The 21,575-nt window shown below is 42.6% G+C and overlaps 2 protein-coding genes across 3 annotated transcripts; one reads left to right on the plus strand and one right to left on the minus strand.

The window, feature by feature from the left end:
- Nucleotides 1–1,021: 1,021 nt before the first annotated feature.
- On the minus strand, nucleotides 1,022–13,667 carry GPN3 (GPN-loop GTPase 3). The gene is made up of 8 exons (XM_068562734.1): nucleotides 13,530–13,667; nucleotides 11,161–11,269; nucleotides 5,861–6,028; nucleotides 3,711–3,835; nucleotides 3,005–3,120; nucleotides 2,759–2,855; nucleotides 2,096–2,224; nucleotides 1,022–1,647 (listed from the first exon to the last, which is right to left on the minus strand). Exons 1-8 carry the CDS (start codon nucleotides 13,575–13,577, stop codon nucleotides 1,585–1,587), a joined length of 855 nt encoding a protein of 284 aa, XP_068418835.1. The 5' UTR covers nucleotides 13,578–13,667; the 3' UTR covers nucleotides 1,022–1,584.
- A 522-nt stretch (nucleotides 13,668–14,189) lies between these two features.
- FAM216A (family with sequence similarity 216 member A) lies at nucleotides 14,190–21,541 on the plus strand. Of its 2 annotated transcripts, none has more exons than XM_068563158.1 (7): nucleotides 14,190–14,415; nucleotides 15,830–15,870; nucleotides 17,684–17,805; nucleotides 19,023–19,152; nucleotides 19,234–19,417; nucleotides 19,975–20,057; nucleotides 21,201–21,541. In XM_068563158.1, exons 1-7 carry the CDS (start codon nucleotides 14,324–14,326, stop codon nucleotides 21,317–21,319), a joined length of 771 nt encoding a protein of 256 aa, XP_068419259.1. In that variant the 5' UTR covers nucleotides 14,190–14,323; the 3' UTR covers nucleotides 21,320–21,541. The 2 variants fall into 2 exon arrangements, with proteins under 2 accessions (XP_068419259.1, XP_068419260.1); XM_068563159.1 differs by having other exon boundaries at nucleotides 15,830–15,864.
- The last annotated feature ends 34 nt before the right edge of the window (nucleotides 21,542–21,575 follow it).

Genomic DNA, 21,575 nt, shown 5'->3' on the forward strand with positions numbered 1-21,575 from the left:
TCAGGACTGGAACTGTCATATTCATCTTTTAAACTCGTCAAGAGGGGAAGGAAATGGAATCTGACCCTTCACCTCTTCCCCACAGGCACACACCAGACTCTCCAGAAGCTGAAGTAGGGAGGTATAGCTCAAGGAGTAATGAAGAGGGCGAATGAAAAGCTTTCTTTCTTCCCCTGTCACATGACAATAACATTTCTAAAATTTAGCAACACTGGGAGATGAGGGTGTTTTTGCCCTTTGCATACTCGAGGGCCACAGAAAAAGTCCCCGAGCAGCCCAGCACGTCCTCACGTTGTCCACTCATCATGTTCTCCTGAGTGCCCTGTGAGAATAGCTCACACCAGCGGACCATGGTGCAAATACCCAACTCCTGCCCCCAGCCTGGGCCGCTAGGCACAAGTTACCACTGATAGCTATGGCCCCTCACACTTTGCATCTTTAATGAAAATGGATCAAATTTGACACTGCAGGTGTACTTCTGCTATCTAGGCCCAAGTATGATTAAAAATTTAACCCAAGTTACAGGTTTTCTACAAGGACTTAATCTGCAACAGCAGGAAGATCCAGCACCAATGGAGACCAGACCTGCTGTGAGGATTAAATGAAAGAGATTATGCAAAATGCTTCTTTTTAGCACAATGCCTGGCAGAACTCAATAAAAGAGATTCTGCTTTCCTTTAGTGGGTGCTAGAGAAGTATCTGTTGACTGACTAGCCATTCCCCAGGGCCTATCACAAATGAACTTAGAAATACTGAAAATAAACAATTCAATGTGTCAAGAAGTTAAAAAGAAAAAATTATCTTTTGCATTTTTGTGTGCATTTGTTATTCAAGTAAAGTAAACATTTTTAAGTGCTCAGAGACTACAAATCACACTTAAAAAAAAAAAGTCACTGCCTACATTTGGACACTTGGGGAAATTTACACATTCAAAACTTTGAAAAAAAAAACCAAAAAACAAATTGCCCTGGCTGAATATTTCAAATTCTGACTGGAAAACAAAAGTGTAATGAAAAGTTAGTACTATTTTCCTGTTTCTTTTATTTATATACATATATATCTTAAAACACAGTTACTTTTCATTTTTAAATTACACAAATAATACATTTTCAATGTAGGAAAACTGGAAGATACAGGTAAGCAATGGTCTTATCTATATCCTTCCAGATTTTTTTTTCTTTGGACACATATATGTATATTTTGTTATAATAATTCCTGTCCCTCCAAAAAAACTTCAAAAATAACAAAAATCAAACAGTAAAACTAAAAGTAGACTGGTCTTAACTATCACAGGTGCTAATTTATATTATAAACACAAATCTATGTACATTCATTTCAATTTTGACTTTTAAAATCTAAATTATGCTGTTCCAATAATACTAAAAGATGCCACTTTAAACAGCAGCAGTTCCAGAATAACTAAGAATTTGATTCAGGCATGTTCCTGATTGCTGATAAAGAGTCAAGTATTATTTTTTTTCATTAAAATAAGTAGCTTCTAGTATTCCATCTTTCGAAGAGAAGAAGGTTCTGCCAGTTCAGCCACAAGCTCCTCACACATTCGGTTACTTTTTAACAAACTCTTCATTCATTCTGGTGTTCTTGAAAATATTCGTCAAACATGGAAGATGACTCATCTTCATGTTCCTGACACAAAGGAAACACAAGATAGAAAATACATCCACTTCCCCTCAGTTAGACCTAGTATGTGCTTACGTGTTTTTCAGGTAATGCTCTATAAGGAGCTAACGCCCAGCATCAGCTCCAGGTGTTGCTCACAGTAATCGTTAATAATAACAAAAGGAATGACTGACAGAATGTTTCCAGACGTGGTAAATTAAAGGGCTTATGTCTCATTTAGAAGTAAACTCTTCCTCGATTTTACACTCACGCCGATTCTCAGCTAATGTGCTGTGACAGGGCCCCACTGACATATGTGAGGGCAGCCCGAGCCCAGTTGCATTTCACCTCCTCTTTCCATGTATGCCCAAGCTCTGAGTACAAAGAGCTTAACTCCATGGATTATGCAGGAGGCCAGTGAGTGCTGGTAAACGTTTTTACCAAAAGGCAATAAACACCCCAAACCAGAAATTACCTTCGGTTCTTTAAATTCCAAGTCTTCTCCATACTGAATGGCAAAATCAATATGCTGTAATACGATGTTCATGCTTTCTTCATCTGACTGATCGTAAGGCAAAAATCGAACCATGCTGTAGTCGTCAATCTACAAGTTGAGGATTTCAGAAAGGGTCATTCTGAAGTACAGAATACTTAATTTTCAAATTATATTTGAGTTTTATAACCATTTACACTTCTGGTTAAAACCATTTGTGTGTGAGTGTGTGTATGTGTGTGTGTTGTGGGGAGGAGGGACAGGCAGAGACAGAACAACAGCAAATCAATACTGATTTTTCTGGCCTCTGACCAACTAGAATACTTGCTAACTTTTTACTGAACCAGACACTGTTTCATAGGCATTTACCTGAACTCAACCACCACTGGTAATTCCAAAAGGCAAAGACAGTCTGAGCTCCCAAAACAGCTTGGAATAATAGACACGTCAGTTAACTTACTGGCTACTGCCAATAATTGCTTCTAAATTAAACTGCTGACCAGCCAGCCCACAGACTCCCACCCTCCTCCCTTGGCAAGGCAATAGGGTTGGACCATGTTTTCCAAAATGGTGGCCACTGAATGGATGCCAATACACACCTGACCAGGTCATTAAAAATAAAATCCAACAATTTCGAAAGCTTACCAGTCCACATATAGCATTAGTTAATTTTTTGAATTTTTTGCTTCTTAAGTCGCTTGTAGGGTCATCTAATAAAGAATACATGTCTGGATCTAGAAACCTTTAAAAGTGAGAAAGAAGACTGATGAATAAAAGGAAGAATAAATCAGGAAGCTAGATTTATAGACTGACAGAACCTCACATTGAAATAAAGCTTAGAAGGTTCATCTCTGCAGCTGACATATGATGATATGGAAGAAGCGAACTCACTTCTCAATTTCCTTTTTAGCTTTCTTACTCAGCAGATCCATTTTCGTCATGACGTTAACTTGAGGAATTTCTAGAGAGATCATAGCACTCAGGGCTGACAAGATGCCAGAAATAAACTGAAGGAGGAAACAGAAAAGGGAAGATGAATCAACTGGTGCCAACAAAGTTCCCTGGTCTCCACATAAAAGAGAGGCTCCTGCTCCTTTCTGAACAAAACTGCCCTAAGTAAAAGAAAGGCTAAAGTAAAGTAAAAGAAAAGACAGTCCACTAATCAGATTGTTGACCCCTGGTTTCCAAGGGTGAGGATAAGGAGGGCAAATGTAGCTTTAATCCATGGTGATCACAAATCTCAATTTAGGTGATATCTTTAATCTTTTCCATCAAATATTCCTTAGGGGCTACTAATGGGAAATAATGTTTGTTTCAGATAGTTCATAAACTAGACAAAACATCATCAGAAAAATAAACTTATATGAAGATACACATCTACCTAATTTTTCTTGGTAAGTAGTTCCCCCAAATCTATACAGTATCACAATTTATCATTTGAGTTAAAAATACATTATTATAAGAACTTATATTAAGGGATATTAAATAATTCTGGAGTATAGTTTGTGAAACATCCAGAAATCACGCAACAATTAAAGGAGATTGCCATCTGCTTGTACCCATGACTGAAAAATCGACAACAGATTTATCCTCGAACCTTGAACGACTCCACCATGAATTGAGAATCAACAAGAAAAACTCCACAGACTCGAAACTCCCACTGTTCTAGTTGCTGGACCAGCTGTTTCATCACGGGCAGGTGAGTGTACAATTCAATCTGACCTACATGAAGAACATTATGAGACTATTACAATCAGGATATATGTTAAATTACCAAATTACAGGAAAACAATTTCCTATAAGACAGCCGAGGAAAAAAAAAAAAAAAGGAAGTCAACCTCTGGTGGTAATATATTCAATTTTTAAGGGGTCTTACAGGCTCTTGAAGCAATCACAATACCACGAGAATCCCAAGGAAACTATGCAGTTTTTATGTAGAAAGTGAGGTTCTTCACACTTCCATTTTTGCTGATCAAAAGTGAATGCTACAAAGGTGTGTTAGGTTTGGGAATCTTCATCAAGCTGTACACTTATGACCTCTGCACTTTTCTGTGGGTGTGTGTATGTTCAGTTAAAAACAAAGGGGAGGGGGCTTCCCTGGTGGCGCAGCGGTTGAGAGTCTGCCTGCCAATGCAGGGGACACGGGTTTGAGGCCTGGTCTGGGAAGATCCCACATGCCGCGGAGCGATTAGGCCCGTGAGCCACAACTACTGAGCCTGCGCGTCTGGAGCCTGTGCTCCGCAATAAGAGGCCGCGATAGTGAGAGGCCCGCGCACCGCGATGAAGAGTGGCCCCCGCTTGCCACAACTAGAGAAAGCCCTTGCACAGAAACGAAGACCCAACACAGCCAAAAAATAAATAAATAAAAATAAAAATTAAAAAAAAAAAAAAACAAAGGGGAGGGACTTCCCTGGTGGCACAGTGGTTAAGAATCTGCCTGCCAATGCAGGGGACACGGGTTCGAGCCCTGGTCTGGGAAGATCCCACATGCCGCGGAGCAACTAAGCCTGTGCACCACAACTACTGACCCTGCGCTCTAGAGCCTGCCAGCCACAACTACTGAGCCCACGTGCCACAACTACTGAAGCCCACGCGCCTAGAGCCCATGCTCCACAATGAGAAGCCCGTGCACCGCAACAAAGAGTAGCCACTGCTTGCCGCAACTAGAGAAAGCCCGCGCACAGCAACGAAGACCCAACGCAGCCAAAAATAAATAAATAAATAAATACATTTATTTTTTTTAAAAAGTGAGAGCCACAAACGATCAAAACTAGGTTAGGCTTAAGTCTTAAATTCACAGTTCGGCTTGAGCAGTCGTGTGATCATCTGTCCCCTACCAGTCTCACCTCGGGACACTTCCCTTTGTTTACTGTGCTCCAGCCACAAGGGCCTTTTTGGTGCCTCAAACCCAGCTCATTCCTTCCTGCCTCAAGGCCTTCAGCATGCCGTGCCCTCTGCCTGCAGCACAGTCTCCCTCACCTCACCCTATGGTCTGGCTTAAATGCTACTTGATGAGAAGCCTCCCCAACCTCCCCAACCTCCCTGCTGTGTGACAGTCTGTGCTACTCCTGTGGAGTGCCTGTCAGAAATATATTAAATAATCATTTGGGTGATTATTTTATTTGTTTATTTATTTATTTATGGCTGCATTGGGTCTTCCGTTGCTGTGCGTGGGCTTTCTCTAGTTGCGGCGAGTGGGGGCTACTCTTTGTTGTGGTGTGTGGACTTCTCATTGCAGTGGCTTCTCTTGTTGCAGAGCACGGGCTATAGGCACGCAGGCTCAGTAGTTGTGGCACGTGGGCTCAGAAGTTGTGGCTCGCGGGTTCTAGAGCGCAGGCTCAGTAGTTGTGGCACATGGGCTTAGTTGCTCCACGGCATGTGGGAGGGATTTTCCTGGACCAGGGATTGAACCCATGTCCCCTGCATTGGCAGGCGGATTCTTAACCACTGCGCCACCAGGGAAGTCCATTTGGGTGATTTTTGTTTATACTGCCTAGCACTCCCACTTGCCTGTGGGCTCCATGAGGGCAGAGACCATGGCTACCTTGCTTTCTAGGTATTTCCAGTGTACAAAATAAGCACTCAGTAAACTCAATGAATTAATATAAGCCAATGAGTAAGCAAGTTGTACCTTACCGCAGCAGGGTTTAGAGCTACGAATGCTCACTCCACTTACTCCACTTTCTCCACTGAGGACAGAACGAGGACGACCTCAAGGAAAATGATACATTCAAATAGCTGACTTACCTGGACAGTCAAAAAGGATGTAGTCATCCTCTACATGGCCGAGACAGTCCTCTAGCCAATCGAAATTATTGGCAAAGTATTCCATGCAAAATACCAATCCTCCATTGGGACCGAACTGCAGAGTATTGTCCTCCATCACGTCATCCACTTCAATCAATTCCCGGATGTCTGAAACCACAGAGAGGGCCCAGAATACAAGAGCATTATCCTCACTGGTGATAATTAACAATTATATAAAAACTCACATGCATGAAATTACTTCTGTACATGGTTATTCACTGTAGCAGCGTCCATGGTAACAAATTAAATACATTTTTGTATAGCCAATGAAATCCTATCCAACCATAAAAAGGAGAAGCTCTTTGGGCTTCCCTGGTGGCGCAGTGGTTGAGAGTCTGCCTGCTAATGCAGGGGACACGGGTTCGAGCCCTGGTCTGGGAAGATCCCACATGCCATGGAGCAACTAGGCCCGTGAGCCACAACTACTGAGCCTGCGCGTCTGGAGCCTGTGCTCCGCAACAAGAGAGGCCACGATAGTGAGAGGTCCGCGCACCGCGATGAAGAGTGGCCCCCGCCTGCCGCAACTAGAGAACGCCCTCGCACAGAAACGAAGACCCAACACAGCCAAAAATAAATTAATTAATTAGAAAAAAAGAAAACTTTTTTAAAAAAAAAAAAAGGAGAAGCTCTTTAAGAACTGAGGTGATATAATCTTCCAGGTATACTGTTAACTGAAAAATGTAAGGTGCAGAACTCTGTGTTAGAATGCCATCATTTGTGTTTAAAAAAAAACAAAGACAAAAAGACAAAAATTTACTATATACACAAATATACATATTTTATTTTACATGCATAGACTATGGAAAGATACCCCAGAAACTAGCAACACTGGCTGCCTCAAGGGAGGGTAGCCACATGCCAGGACATGGAGCTGGGAGGAAGACGGTCTCCTGCATACTTAACTCTTCTGTACCTTTTGCAATTTGAACAATGTGAATATACACCACCTTTTCTTAAGCAAGTAAAACAAAACCATACCAAGTAAACCAATTACCATTTCTTAACATTATCGCCCTAGGGAAGCTACTTAACCTCCCTGTGCCTCACTTTCCTTATGTATAAGAGTGGGGACAAGTCATATATCCTGGGGTAGAAGGATGAGGACTATATGAGATAATGTAGCTAAATCACCTATAGCAGGAGCTTAAACATTCTGGTATACTCATGCTTCTCTTCTATTACAAATTTTTGGAAATCAGTACTCTTGTGTTCAAACCTACAATCTCGGTTCACTCACAGCCACATTTATATGGATAATATCTTCCTATGCACTTTCCCAGGGATAAACATCTGCTCAAAGTTAGGGCCTTCTAAAAGGATGACTCAAGGACACTAGTCAGTAAGGCACTTGGACCAGAAAGTGATGTGCACTTGGGGTGGGGGTATTTTTGTTGGCTGCCATGTGTATCCCGAAGCAGAGAAGGCTGGTCTGTAAGACAGACAAAAAGAGACAGAAAGCCAGCCTAGATTCCTGTTAGTTTTTATGTTTTGGGTTCTAGTCTCTCATAAAGCCTTGCTTGCTCTTGGGTTTTGTGAGAAGTCCCCCAATTCCTTCTAAAAAATCCTCCTTTTACATAAGCTAGCTTGAGTGCTCTCTGTTGGAAGCAACCAAATGAGCCCAAAGCAATGCAATGCTTTTTCTCAAGGAAGATGACTGTTTCATACCTCTTCCTCTCTTTTCAACCTGCCTCCTTCACCCTACCCACACCCACTTCTAGCCACCCTCAGCTAATGACCACACATGACATTCACAGAAACCAGAAGTCAACAAAGGAGAATTTCCCACATTCCCACCACCAATATTACATGGTGCCTTCCACCTTGGCTTCCTTCCGGCTACAATGGAAGAACCCCCCAACTCTTGGCAAAGGCAAAACCCTCCACCTGTTTGGGAGCCCCTCCCCTTTCTCACTCTCGCAGTCAACCTTGCAGTCATTGCCCTCTCTGGTATCTTCAGTTTCGTTCTTTCTATTGGATCATTCTCTTCAGCACACAATTCTGTTCCAGTTACCATCTTCAACCTTAAAACCTCCCTTGACCCTCACACACCCCTCCAGTTACAGTCCCACTTCTCTGCTTCTTTCACAGCAAAACTTCCTCAGCAAGTCATCTCCGCTCAGCATCTACACGGCATCACCTCAGTTCACTCTTCAAACCACTCCAACCTGGCCTCCATCCCTACCATCCCACTGAAATCACCAAAGTCGCCAACACTTCCACATTCCCAAATCTCACAGCCACTCCTCTGTCCTCTTCTCGTACAACTTCCCAGCTGCATCTGACATAACCAGGCACCAGCTCTTTCGTGAAACAGTCTCTTCTCCTGGCTTTTTAAAAATAGATTTATTTATTTACTTATTTATTTTTGGCTGTGTTGGGTCTTCGTTGCTGCGTGCGGGCTTTCTCTAGTGGTGAGCGGGGGCTACTCTTCATTGCGGTGCGCAGGCTTCTCATTGCGGTGGCTTCTCTTGTTGCGGAGCATGGGCTCTAGAGCGCAGGCTCAGTAGTTGTGGCGCACGAGCTCAGTTGCTCCGCAGCATGTGGGATCTTCCTGGACCAGGGTTCGAACCCGTGTCCCCTGTACTGGCAGGCGGATTCTTAACCACTGCGCCACCAGGGAAGTCCCCTCCTGGCTTCTTTGACGCTACATTTTCCTGACTTTTCTCCTACCTCACTGACCCCACCTCCTCTACCAGACCCCTGAAGATGAGACACCTTCAAGGCTTGGTCTTGGCTCCTTTTCTCTAATCATATTCCCTACCAATGTGATCTCATCCAGTTCTGTGGCTTTATGTTCTAACTATACGCTGTTGACCCTCAAATTTACACCTCCAGGCCAGACCTCGTCCTGAATCCCAGAATATTACATCCGAATGCCTTTTTTTTTAAATTAATTAATTATTTATGTTTGGCTGCGTTGAGTCTTCGTTGCTGTCCACAGGCTTTCTCTAGTTGTGGAGAGCAGGGGCTACTCTTCATTGCAGTGCGTGGGCTTCTCATTGCGGAGGCTTCTCTTTGTTGCGGAGCACGGGCTCTAGGCTTGTGGGCTTCAGTAGCTGTGGCACGCGGGCTCAGTAGTTGTGGCTCACGGGCTCTAGAGCGCAGGCTCAGTAGTTGTGGCGCAGGGGCTTAGTTGTTCCGTGGTATGTGGGATCTTCCTGGACCAGGGCTCGAACCCGTGTCCCCTGCATTGGCAGGCGGATTCCCAACCACTGCACCACCAGGGAAGTCCCCGAATGCCTTCTTGATATTACCTCTTAGACAGTTATCAGACATCTCAGACTTAGCAAGTGCAAAAAGAACTGCCTCAAACTTAAACCGATTTGTCTTCCTCCTCAGTAAACAATATAATGCACTCAACAGCTCAAGTCACAAACCTAAGAGTGACCCTTGATCTCTCCCTTTCCTACACCCTTCTAGTTCAATCTCCCACAAAATGCTGCTAATTTTACTTGCAAAATATATACCGTATCTGTCTGCTCCTTTGTATCTCCACCATGATCACCCTAGTCCAAGCCACCTAGACAACTGTAATAGCCTCACTGCTGGTCCCTGCTTTGACTCTTGACCCTCTAGAGTCCATTTTTCATCTAAGAGCCAGTTATTTTTAAAAACATAAATCAGGGACTACCCTGGTGGCACAGTGGTTAAGACTTCATGCTCCCAATGCAGGGGGCCCGGGTTTGATCCCTGGCCCGGGAACTAGATCCCACATGCATGCTGCAAGTGAGAGTTCGCACGCCACAACTAAGGAGCCAGCGAGCCACAACTAAGGAGCTCACAAGCCGCAACTAAGGAGCCCTCTTGCCATAACTAAGGAGCCCGCCTGCCGCAACTAAGACTTGACACAACCAAATAAATAAATAAATATTAAAAAAACAAACAACCCCTCCACCAAAAAAACAAAACGAAACAAAAAGAAAACCGTAAATCAGATGTCAATCCTCTCCTCCTGCTGGAAACCCTCTAATGGCATTCCACTGTTGAAAGATGATATAAATTGAGGATTTTTTTTTTTTGGGGGGGGAGCTGTGCCGCACACAGCTTGCGGGATCTTAGTTCCCCGACCAGGGATCGAACCCATGCCCCCTGCAATGGAAGTGCGGAGTCCTAACCACTGGACTTCCAGCGAAGTCCCTTATAAATTGAGTATTTGTGTCCCTCTAAAACTCATATGTTGAAAACCTAATGCCCAGGATGATGATATTAGTAGGTGGGGCTTTGGGGAGGTGAATGGGATTAGTGCTTTTATAAAAGAGGTCCCATAAAGCTCCCTCTCCCCCTTCCATCATGTGAGGACACAGTGAGAAGTCAGCAGTCTACAACTGGGAAGAGGGCCTTCGCCAGAATCTGACCATGCTGGCAGCACCCTAATCTTGGACTTCCAGCCTCCAGAACTGTGAGAAATCCATTTCTGTTGTTTATAAGCCACCCAGTCTGGTATTTTGTTACAGCGGCCCAAACAGACTAAACAGGGTAAAAAACAGGAAAAAAACCCATACTTCTCATGTCCTACTAGCTCCTACCCATCTCTTCCTTCACTCCTTATGCCCCAGCTCATCAGCATCTTTGCTTTTTCTGGAACACACCAAGCCCTTTCCCATCTCTCCCTTATATACTGACCTTGATGTTCTTCCATCTTGGAAAGCCTTTCGCCAACTTGGTGAGCACATTACCATCTTCAGGTCTAGGCCCAAATAGCTCCTTCTCAAGAGACGTCGTCCCTAAAGCAACCTCCCCCAGTTATTCCTTCTCATCAGCCTAAAGCAGTCCTTATCACAATCTGTAACATGTTTATCATTTTGCTTATCTCCCTTGCTAAAAGGTCCACAAAGGTAGGGATAGTATCTGTCTTGTCCTCTGCTATAACCCTGGTGCCTGGCATAAAGTAGGTGTTCAACAGACAATTGAATGAATAAATTAAAAGACTTAAAAGACAAAACAAAACATTTAGGTTGTTCACTTATAGTATGATCAGCAGTAAAACAGATTTACCAAACATGATCAAACATGAAAGAAACAAAAGGGAAGGGTGGTGAGGGAAGAGTCTACTCACTTTCAATTCTTACATCAGAGACTAAGAATGTCACCAAATGACATTCAGCCTCATGTTGTTCACCACGAAACCAGGGGACCAGACTGTATTAATTTTCAGCTTCTGTGTTGAGCAGCCAGTGCTCACTGCCTCCCTACTCCCTTATTTTTCCTGAAGGTGGGGGAAGGCTCTGCTCAGGACTTACCAGCCATCACAGAGTAGCTGAAATGTTCTGCTGCAGGATCTAGGTTCACAACTTGGACAGACCGATTGAGGGCTTCGCAGTGCTGGACGATGGTGGCACAATAGGTGCTCTGTAATATCACAAGGCATGAGGGGTTAGAGCAACAAGCAGTGCAGTGCTTACCCTCTACAACTCCAGAAGGACTCTCCACACCCCTTGGGCAGTGTCTAAGGCCAAAACTATTCCTTCATTGACCACGAAGCTGACTGAAAAGAGGGAAAAGGCACTGGGCTGGGAGTCAGGACACCTGACTGGGCTGCAGATCCAGACCTGGCTCGGACTCATGGGTAACTCTGGGGAGGGTGCTTTTCCATTCTGTCCCTCAGTTTTCTTGTCTCTAACTGGAATGGCCTCCACGATTACCAAGGCTCCTTACTGCTCTAACATGCAACAAGTGGAATTTAAAGGGAAGATTTCTGATTACACAGTGCAGCACCTGACACAAGGTGTCTCCACTAGGATTGGTACAGTCCAAACAAAGCTTTAGGTGGGGTGGTCAAGGACGATGTCTCTGAGAAGGGAGTATCTGAGCTGAGAGACAGCAGTGTGCTTGCCAAGCCAGGGGGGTAACATTCCAGGATGAGAGAATATCAGGCCAGTAAATAGCCTGGAAGTGCACTATCAGTTTACAACTTTTGGTTTAGAGAATTTTTTATCCCTCATATACTACGTTAAAATCTCTAGGCTACTTGTCTGTCTCTCCCACCCTCTATTTAAAGGCAGGGATGTGGGAACTTCCCTGGCGGTCCAGTGGTTAGGATTTGGCGCCTTCACTGCCAGGGCCCAGGTTTGATCCCTGGTCAGGGAACTAAGATCCAGCAAATCACACAGCAAGGCCATAAAGTAAGTAAGTAAATAAATAAAAGCAGGGATGTGTCTTATTCAGTTGTATACGCCCAGGGACTAGAACAGTACCTGGTACATAATAAATGCTTGATAATTATTTCTAATTGACTCATATGTTTGAATAAACTCCACAAGTACACAGGATTTTTTGTGTGTGTGTTTTAGTCACTACACAATCCCCAGGAACCAGAACAATGCTTGGCACAAAGAACATGCCCAGTGAGTATTTCTGGTAGCAGGCATCAAAAGTTTATAGAAAGATACTTATCTAACACAATCAGTCTGAAAATTAATCTAGAACATAGAAATAACCTCTATCATGCTTTTATCTTTCTCCTCAGTGACTTTACACACACTGTTCTCTCTGCCTAGGAGGTCCTCTCTATGCATCACACTGTATTTTAAGTAACTAGTTACCTATAAGTATTCCCAAATAGACTACTGGCTTCGGGTAAGCAAGGGCCATATCATAGTCGCATGTGTATCTCCTGCACCCAGAATAGGCCAAACATCAGAGCAACGTGTTTGTCAATTTAAACACTGAAGCCACACAACACCTCCACAGTCTCCAGTGTTTCCCAAACTCCTGTTATTTGATCAATATCGTCACAATTTCTACCATATTTGAGTGCCCCTAATAGGATTCCCTTACTAGTTGTTTACAAGAAAAAACTGTATCTCTAACCAGAAAACCAGTTATACTTGCCATAACGTGAAGGTAACCATAAAATTATATACAACTTTAACAAAATTCTTTCAGTTCTAGCTAAATATAATTGCCTGTCAAAACCTCTGAGTCTAAGATATGCTCTCCAAAAAGACTTGAGAATTAAAGAAGTGTTGAAAATACGCTAGCACCAAACTGATGATTTCACCTCAATGCAAACTGAAAAAAAACTGAAAAGGGAGCAACTTTCTCAATACACGATTCACTGTTCATTAATGTCAGGCCCATGTACCTCCTAAAGTCTCCTCAAATTCCAGAAGTCCACGTCTCAATCTCTGAGAAGCAGTGATTAACGAGACCCCACCTTAACCTCCTGGGTTAAAGACAGGGGACAAATTCTGGAGTTAGACAAAACTGGATTCAAACTCCAGCCATCACTTACTAGCTGTGTGACCTTGAGCAAAAACTTAACCTTTCTGTGTCTCATTTTCTTTACCGGCAAAATGGGAGTAACAGGACAACTCACAGAGTTGTTAAGGAAATAAGTTTTTTTTTCCTTAACAGGAAAGGATCTGGGGCTTAAGTACGCAATACCTGGGGCAGTATCTGGGGCTTAAGTACGCAATAAATATTAGCAACTATCATCAATCTCCTTTCAAAACAACAAAAGGGACACTGAAGCCCAGGCTGCAGCAGCGAGCTGCCCAGGGTCTCAAGGTCCCCAATAAACACAACCGCCAGCCCCTCCCTCAGGACCTGAACCTCCCGGCCTCCCACAAACTTCGACATTTCTCTCCTTCTCCCGCCAAAGCCTCACCTTCCCGCTGCCTGCGGGGCCCATGACCAGCTGCGCATACCGAGGCATGGTTGCTCCCCCGGTTCCTGACACCTCCCGCCGCCGAGACCCAGAGGGCGACCACGACGCTCCCTTCAGCCTTCGCGCGACGCCCACTGAGTTCCCGGAACACGACTACAAACCAATTGCAGTCCAAATTCCTTTTGCGTCTTCCGTTCTGCCGCGCCTCTGACTACGGAGTGTCCCGAAGGCCAAATCCCATGTGAAACGCGTTTTGCGAAAAGCCCGGGGAGGGTTTGCGCGTGCGCAGAAGTAGTTGGCTGAAAAAGACGGTTGGTATGCTGGCGAGGTCTGGTTGCCTTGGTGATAACGGACAACCGTAACACTGCATCCCTCAGCCGCGTGCTTTGGTCCTTTATTTGCGTACTGATGTTTGACCTATATGGTGACCCTCGAGATTTACAAATTTGCAGAGGATCTGGATACTGAGGTGGAAGGCACCTTTCGTTTTAGAGGGAAGGTATACTTCCTTTCCGTGACGCATACCTTCCACAAAAAGATGCAAACGTACAAACGCTCAATCAACTAAAGGACTCCCGCCCCTCCCCCAACTTAACTCCAGGATCGTGGATCTGCCCTCCCCGCTCTCCCGAAGCTGTTCGGGCAGTGTCCGGACTTCATCGGAGGGGGCTAGAATCCGGCGTCTGCCTCTTCACCCCCAGTATCGCCCGGCCTGACGCACGCGTGCTGACAAGGGAGGGGAAAGGGGAAAGCTTCTCCCGCACATAGCTCGCGGTCAGGGCACCCGGGAGGAGATGCCCGGCCAGGGTCCAGTGTCCGAGTGGACGGAGTGCAGTTCTTCCACAGAGCCGCCCACAGTGGCCAGGGCCGAGGGTGGCGGCGGCGGGTGAGGCTGCGGGGCCCTGAGGGGTTTGGGAAGATGGCGATCAGCCCCGGGTCGTGATCCCCGGGTAGAGGAGGGGGTAGGAGCAGGCTGCTCCAGTAGGCTGGTCCCCAATGTACTGAAGTGAGAGGAAGAGAGAACCTTTGTTGTGGCCGCGATGGGAAATGTGGAAGCCGACTCAGTTTAGGGGAAGGGCTTCTGAGGGAAGCTTAGGAGAAGGGTTGGTGCAATGACTGACTAAACGCGGTGACTGCGACAGTCGCCTGGGTGCCTCTTCTGCCCCAGGGGGCGCTACGAAATCTGCTGGAAATTTTGCGGTCTGGTCAACGTACTTCTACAAAAAAAGCGTTGGCGGGGTGGGATTGGGGGGTTGGGGGGCACCAAGGGAACAGAGGTTCAAAGAAGCGCTTCCAAGTCAATAAATCATTTCCCTGTGTGTGACATTAGCCACCTTTATGTCAAATTGGGATTCATAATCTGTAATGAGACAGATGACTCTGAATCTTAGAGACACCTTGATTTTAACATTTTCTTCACTCAGTAGTTCCTTTTTCGTAAATCCATTTCATTTTGACCAGGTTTTTACTATTATTTCCTGGATGCTGAAGACAATTAGTTGCTGAAGTTACTGCTGGGGGCAGTACCTCCTCATCCCATGAGTTATTCCCTAAAAGTGAGAATTGCCCGGTGTTCCTCTCAAGCCCACCGTCATGGCTCCTGCTGCACCCATGGCCATCTTTTTTTAAAAAATAAATGTATTTGTGGATGGAGGACTTCTAAAGATGGGATGGGGTTGTGTGTTTCTTTTCTGTTCATCACAGCGCTTGGTGAAGTTCTGGATCCTAGTATCTCAGGGGATCAATGAATTCTTGGTCATTGAATAAATTGCAGGAAGAGGAAAGGGGGAGTGTTTGTCAATTTGAGAAAAGAAAAACTGAACTTGTACAAAATTAGAAACATTCCAGACCAACTTATCAGTTCCAGTTCACCTTAAATTACATACAATAAATTAGTTTATTAAAAATAAAGGAAGAGGGGTGGGGAGGGAATAAAATGAAAAAAAAAAAATAAATAAAGGAAGAAAATATCATGGCTAGCACAGAAGCCCAAACAACTTTATTGAGCTCGGTGTAGGAATTAGATTAGGTGGCTATAAAAGTAAAGCCAAATCTGGCTTAAAGTAAATCCTTTACAGAATGGTAAAAATCTCAGATAACCCACTTTGAAGAAGCCTGGAGTCATTAGGATATAACCAGAATTACAGGAGAAGAATATGCAAGACATTATTATCTGATGGAAACATGAAAAGTAAAAAGCATCTGCAATACTGTCCTTTTTTCATTTAAAATACTTTCTTTAATGCTTATAAAGCTGTCAATTATTACATATTATTTACATCCCTTTTTTTTTTAAACAGATCAGCTGGATATTCTTATTACCAGAATTCCAAAGGTATTGGTGAGTAGAGCATATAAAGCAGATAATATGTATCAATAATATGGCTCAGAGAAGCCAGTTTTGCTATAACTACTCACACAATGGAATTTTTAAGTCTTCATTAGTATCCTTGGTAAACCCACTCTTTAAGATTTTCAAACAACAATCCAGCAGGTTCTTTGTCTCCTGTTAAGATACCTCACATCAAAAGAGTACTTCAAAATCGCAGTGAACCTGAAAAGAACTGTGTTTATAACTGATGTTGGTTGAAAAGGACAGAACACAACCTGGGGTTTATACACAGGTTGAAGGAAAAAATTCTAAATTGTTCAACTTCAAAGAACATAAAATATTTCTCAGTGCTGCTATTTTCCTCTCACTTGAAATAAGGGATAGAGCTGCTGGAGGAAAGAGGTTAAGACAGGCCCCCAAGACCTCTCACTAATTTTTTGAGGGGAGCAATTTCAATTCAATGATATATAAACCTGAATTCACTTTGCTTTTCCTTGGAAAATTTATAGTCCTTACAGTTACCTAGGAAAAACACACACATATCTGCGTGTATATACATATATATCACTATTTTATATACATGTGGTTGTTTTAAAATGGAATTGCTGAATCATATGGCAATTCTGTTTGCTTTTTTTGAGGAACCGCCATACTATTTCCACAGCAGCTGCATCATTTTATTCAATATATTCCCACCAGCAGTGCGCAGGGGTCCAATTTCTCCACATCCCAGCTAACACTTGTTTTCTGTTTTTTTGATGATAGTCATCCTTATGGATATGAAGTAATATCTCATTGTGATTTTGATTTGCATTTCCCTAATCATTAGTGGTAGTGAGCATCTTTTCGTGTGTTTATTAGCCATTTGTATATCTTCTTTGGAGACATCCAAAGTCTATTCAAGTCCTTTGCCGATTTTCAATTGGGTTGTTTGTTGCGTTTAACTATTATTATTATTATCATTATTATTATTTTTAGAAGATGAAACCACCTTGATGGCAGTTTCTCTTTTTTTTTAAATTATTATTAATTAATTTATTTATTCATGGCTGTGTTGGCTCTTTGTTGCTGTGCGCGGGCTTTCTGCGGTGAGCAGGGGCTACTCTTTCCTGCTGTGCGTGGGCTTCTCACTGCGATGGCTTCTCTTGTTGCAGAGCACGGGCTCTAGGCGCGCAGGCTCAGTAGTTGTGGCTCGCAGGCTCTGGAGCACAGGCTCAGTAGTTGTGGCGCGTGGGCTTAGCTGCTCCGCGGCATGTGGTATCTTTCCGGACCAGGGATTGAACTTGTGTCCCCTGCATTGGCAGGCAGATTCTTAACCACTGCGCCACCAGGGAAGTCCCTAAAGCTCTTCATTTTAACACTGCCTCATTAAAGGGATAAAATGTGTGTTATTCTATCCTGAGTCTAATGCAGAATACAATTTCGAAACTATATACTGAAGGCAAATGAATGATAAAATATTTTTGAAAATCTTTAAAGCACAAATCCTGCATGTATATTCCTGTTTAGTATGGTCTGACATACAATAAACTAAAGAAATAAGTTACTGTCAACATTTTGCATCTCAGCTGAGTTCAAAATAATTTTGTCCATATGTAATGATTATATATCATTATATATAGTAAGTATTTATAAATACCTTAGATTTTTGTGTGCTCTAAAACCAAATGGCATATCATAATGTCTCTTCAGATTTAACAGTCTGACTCATACTGGTATTCCAGGATAATCAATGACACATGTAAATAGATGGATCTTAATATTTAATTTGTTAAACTGATCTTTGCTCATGAAATTCACATAATAATGTCCTTGCCTACAGATAGACTCAAAGATGGACACAAAATGAACTCACACATAACCAAGCTGCAAGAGTTATGGAAAACGCCTCAAGTTCAAACAATTCACGTCCCTAAGTCAATGACAGAGACATCTCTTCTAAAGGTATGCTAACCAAATACCAATACTTTATTTAAATACCAATAGTCTTTGTGTTCAGAGCTGAACTTTTTATTGAAGATAAGCTAGCTAGAGAGGAAGGCACTGTAGAAGACAAGTACACCCAGCACATTGTCTAGGAGTCCATAAATATCTGCTGGGTAAACTCATGAGTGAATGCAAGGATTTTATCATTATAGATTCCCTATCATAAGAGTGCTTTCAGGGTTTTATGATACTTTGGATCTAATGTGCCTTTACTCAGGAAGCTCAGTGCCAAGCACAAAGATGCTTGAGGAAAGTTCCACTCTAGAGACAGAAACCCAACCTCATAAAGATTTTGCTCAAGGACTACAAAATTAAAAGCAAGCAAGTAAAGAAAATGGCAATAAACACTTCATAACTGTTGACCTGTATTACCCATTAAAGATCATAGCTGGCAGAAGTACCCTCTCTAGAGCAATGTAAATTAGGGTTACTAAAGATCTGTGCAAACTGATAAGTTATTTCTGACCAACATTTAAAATTTTCTCTGGATTTATTATCCAGTTCAGTAAATCTTGTGTTTGTATGTATATACACATGCATATATAGTGGAGTCTTGCATTTTAGGTGAGCGTTAACTTCTAAAATCAGCAAGTACAGTGAAAATCTTAGTCAAAATTACTTCTATGACTGGGACTTCCCTGGTGGTCCAGTGATTAAGACGCCACACTTCCACTGCAGGGGGCACGGGTTTGGTCCCAGGTCAGGGAACTAAGATCCCACATGCTGCTAGGCATGGCCAAAAAAAAAAAAAATTTACTTATATGAGAGACCAACACACTACCCTCAGTCCGTCCAACACCGAGAATTATTCTTCTGGTGCTAGAAAAGACTGTTTCTAAGACTAGAGTAATTGTGTTGCTTTTAGGTACCACTTTTGAGGTACCACCTCAAACATCATATTCAGAAGGCAAGATGCCTACACTCACTGAGAGGCACATGGGAACTAAGACTCATTGACAGAGAGCAGATTCACTCTTTCCTTATTCTTCTAGGGCAGTGTTTCTCAAACCCAATGGGCATCTGAATCACTTGAGCGGAAATGGCAAACAGAGTCACTTGTACTATTTAAATGGCCATTTCTTTTTTGGCCAAATGAACATTCTATCCTTTCAGATATGGAATATTGCCAACCTCTGTTCTACAATGCAGCCTGTAAATCTTGTTTTGTCTTCTAGCATCCAGACCTCACCTTAGGCCAGAAGCGTTACCTGTGCAGCATTGCTAAGTTCTATAATGCAAACTATCTGAGGACGTTAATGAAGAGGCAGTACATGCATGTGACCCAGCACAGCTCACAAAAGCCAGGCAGGTGCACCTCCAGGTAGTTTCTCACTAGTTCTCACAGGAAACAAGAGGGTGTTCTAACAGAGGTGATTTGTGTGACAGGTATCCCCACTCATCACAGGAGCCACCTCAGTTCTCGTTACTCACAGAAGCAGCATTACCCCTGCACTACATGGCGACACCAGCTGGAGAGAGAGGACTCGGGGCCTTCTAACATTGCAGCTGCATCTGCACCTGAGATGATCATACAGCATTCCCTTTGGCGACCAGTGAGAAACAAAGAAGGGTTTGTTTCCTACTCTTTAAGAGAAAAATGTACCCCTCAATTTTATTTGAGCTAAATGACATTAAATCTTGTGTTCCCTAATATGTTCACTTTGTTAAATTCAGAATAGGTTGGACAAAAAGCACAAAAGAATGCTATCTTATAGTCTCTTTACTGAGCTGACTGGGATATGCTACTGTTTTTAGAATTTTGTGGAATTGTAAAAATTTCGATCAGCTAAAGATATGGAAGACTGCCCTTTTAAATGATTCCCACTCAAATTTAAAATAATACATACACTTCCAAAAGGAGAAGCATATGGTGGCTTATGCGCAGGGGAATACTATAAACAAAAAAGGAAAAAGGAAAAAAGAGATTAAGATGTCTGATTATTCAACCTGCACTACAATCGTTAGCTTTGCATATCAGGGTTAGTACCTCACGAGAGAATTCAGGGTCTGAAAGGGTCTCTTTGGTGACGCCGGCAGCTTAATAAAAAGAATTTGTATGGTCTTCCACATGCATTTGACAGCTGTTCACTGTGCTGGTTCCAATTAAGATGCTTCTCTTTCTTACAGTTTAAAAACTGGATATGCATCTAAAACAAGATGTAAGTCACTGAAGATTTTTAGAAAACCAGGCAGACTGTTCATGCAATCAGGTAAATGTGGAATTCTTAATATATGCATTTTTAAAGATGTCATGCTAAAAAATATTAAACCCAGTATAGTTCCATTTCTATTAGAGAAGACATTAAAAAAATTTAGAATGTGACTTGCTTATATTGCTCCAAACAAAACTAAACATGAAATCGATTTCTGCTTTCATTTAAAAGAACACACTGCTCAGGGACTCCTGCATGCAGGATCTTATTTCCCCGATCAGGGATCGAACTCATGCCCCCTGCAGTGGAAGCGCGGAGTCTTAACCACTGGACCACCAGGGAAGTCCCCAGATAGCAATATTTTGTATAGAATCAAATAGTTAACAAAGGGCTATATCACCTATACCATTTTGTTTAATATTCAAACCAGTGGAAACAAGCCAATTATTATTATCAAAATTTTACAGAGCAACTCAGACAAATCCACATTTGGGAAGGATCAGCATAAAGGATCCTTCTACCACAAGTACAGAATATCACAAAATGAAAAAGGCAAGAGAAAGACTGCTCAGAAATATTTCTCAGAATTGATAAAGTGGAAAGGATTAAGTGGAAGTTAAATAATTTCCTAGTTACTACCACAGTGAGTAGGGAAGTGGGTAGGAAACAGGGAACTTAGGCCTTCTGAACCCATATCCCACTGCTGTATGACAGCACCACCCAGCTCTGCTATAAATACCATACCATGCCTATCCAAGAAATGAGGGAAATGGCAGGGGAGAAGGTAAGTCTGGTTCCAAAAAGAACAGCTGGAGGAAACCACAGATAGAGGAAAAGTCCCCATGGTCCCCCAAGAGAAAAGAAATGAGAAGGAACTTAAGGAAAATAGAGAATACTGAAGCTATAACTTCCCCCAGTCAAAAGATTTTGCAAAACAATGGGAAAATAGGACTTAGTAACAGAGAATTTGCTATACAATAACTTGGCTAGAATACAGTACTGGGCATCTTATTTTTTAAAATAAGAGATTTAGGGGGAGGGGGAGATAATTAAATTTTGAAAATTGCAATTTGTTTTTGCCAAAAGCTTATTAATAAAGTAGGTCATTTTGAAGGTTGTTCTTGTATACAAATCTCAATTTTCAGGATGAAATACTTTATTTCCAAAACAGACATCATAAACTCTTATTTTTTCCTTCAGTTTCTCCAAATGATTCTGAATCATACATGAATGAAGAAAAAAAGGAAGACGATTTGCTAAATAAGTGTATGCAATCAATGTCAATTGAAGAACAGGGAGAACATCTGATGCTAACTTGACAATCTTGTCTTGAGTATTGGTGATGTGCCAAAGGTGGGGGGAAGGGATTGTGGATTGTGTCCTCTCTCTACATTTAGGATAGTATTGTTATTCACCACTAAGTCATTAAGTAATTTTAGTTTGTTCAGAAACTTTTACTACCATGTAAATGGTTTGATGTAGTTCCATGTACCAATGATATTTGTGTAATAAAATGTGTGTGAAATATATGCGTGTAATCTAGCTAGGTACAATTAAAATTTTTCTTGTCACCTA

This window comes from Eschrichtius robustus, chromosome 14, assembly GCF_028021215.1.
Source record: "Eschrichtius robustus isolate mEscRob2 chromosome 14, mEscRob2.pri, whole genome shotgun sequence".
In the NCBI taxonomy this organism is placed as follows: domain Eukaryota; kingdom Metazoa; phylum Chordata; class Mammalia; order Artiodactyla; family Eschrichtiidae; genus Eschrichtius; species Eschrichtius robustus.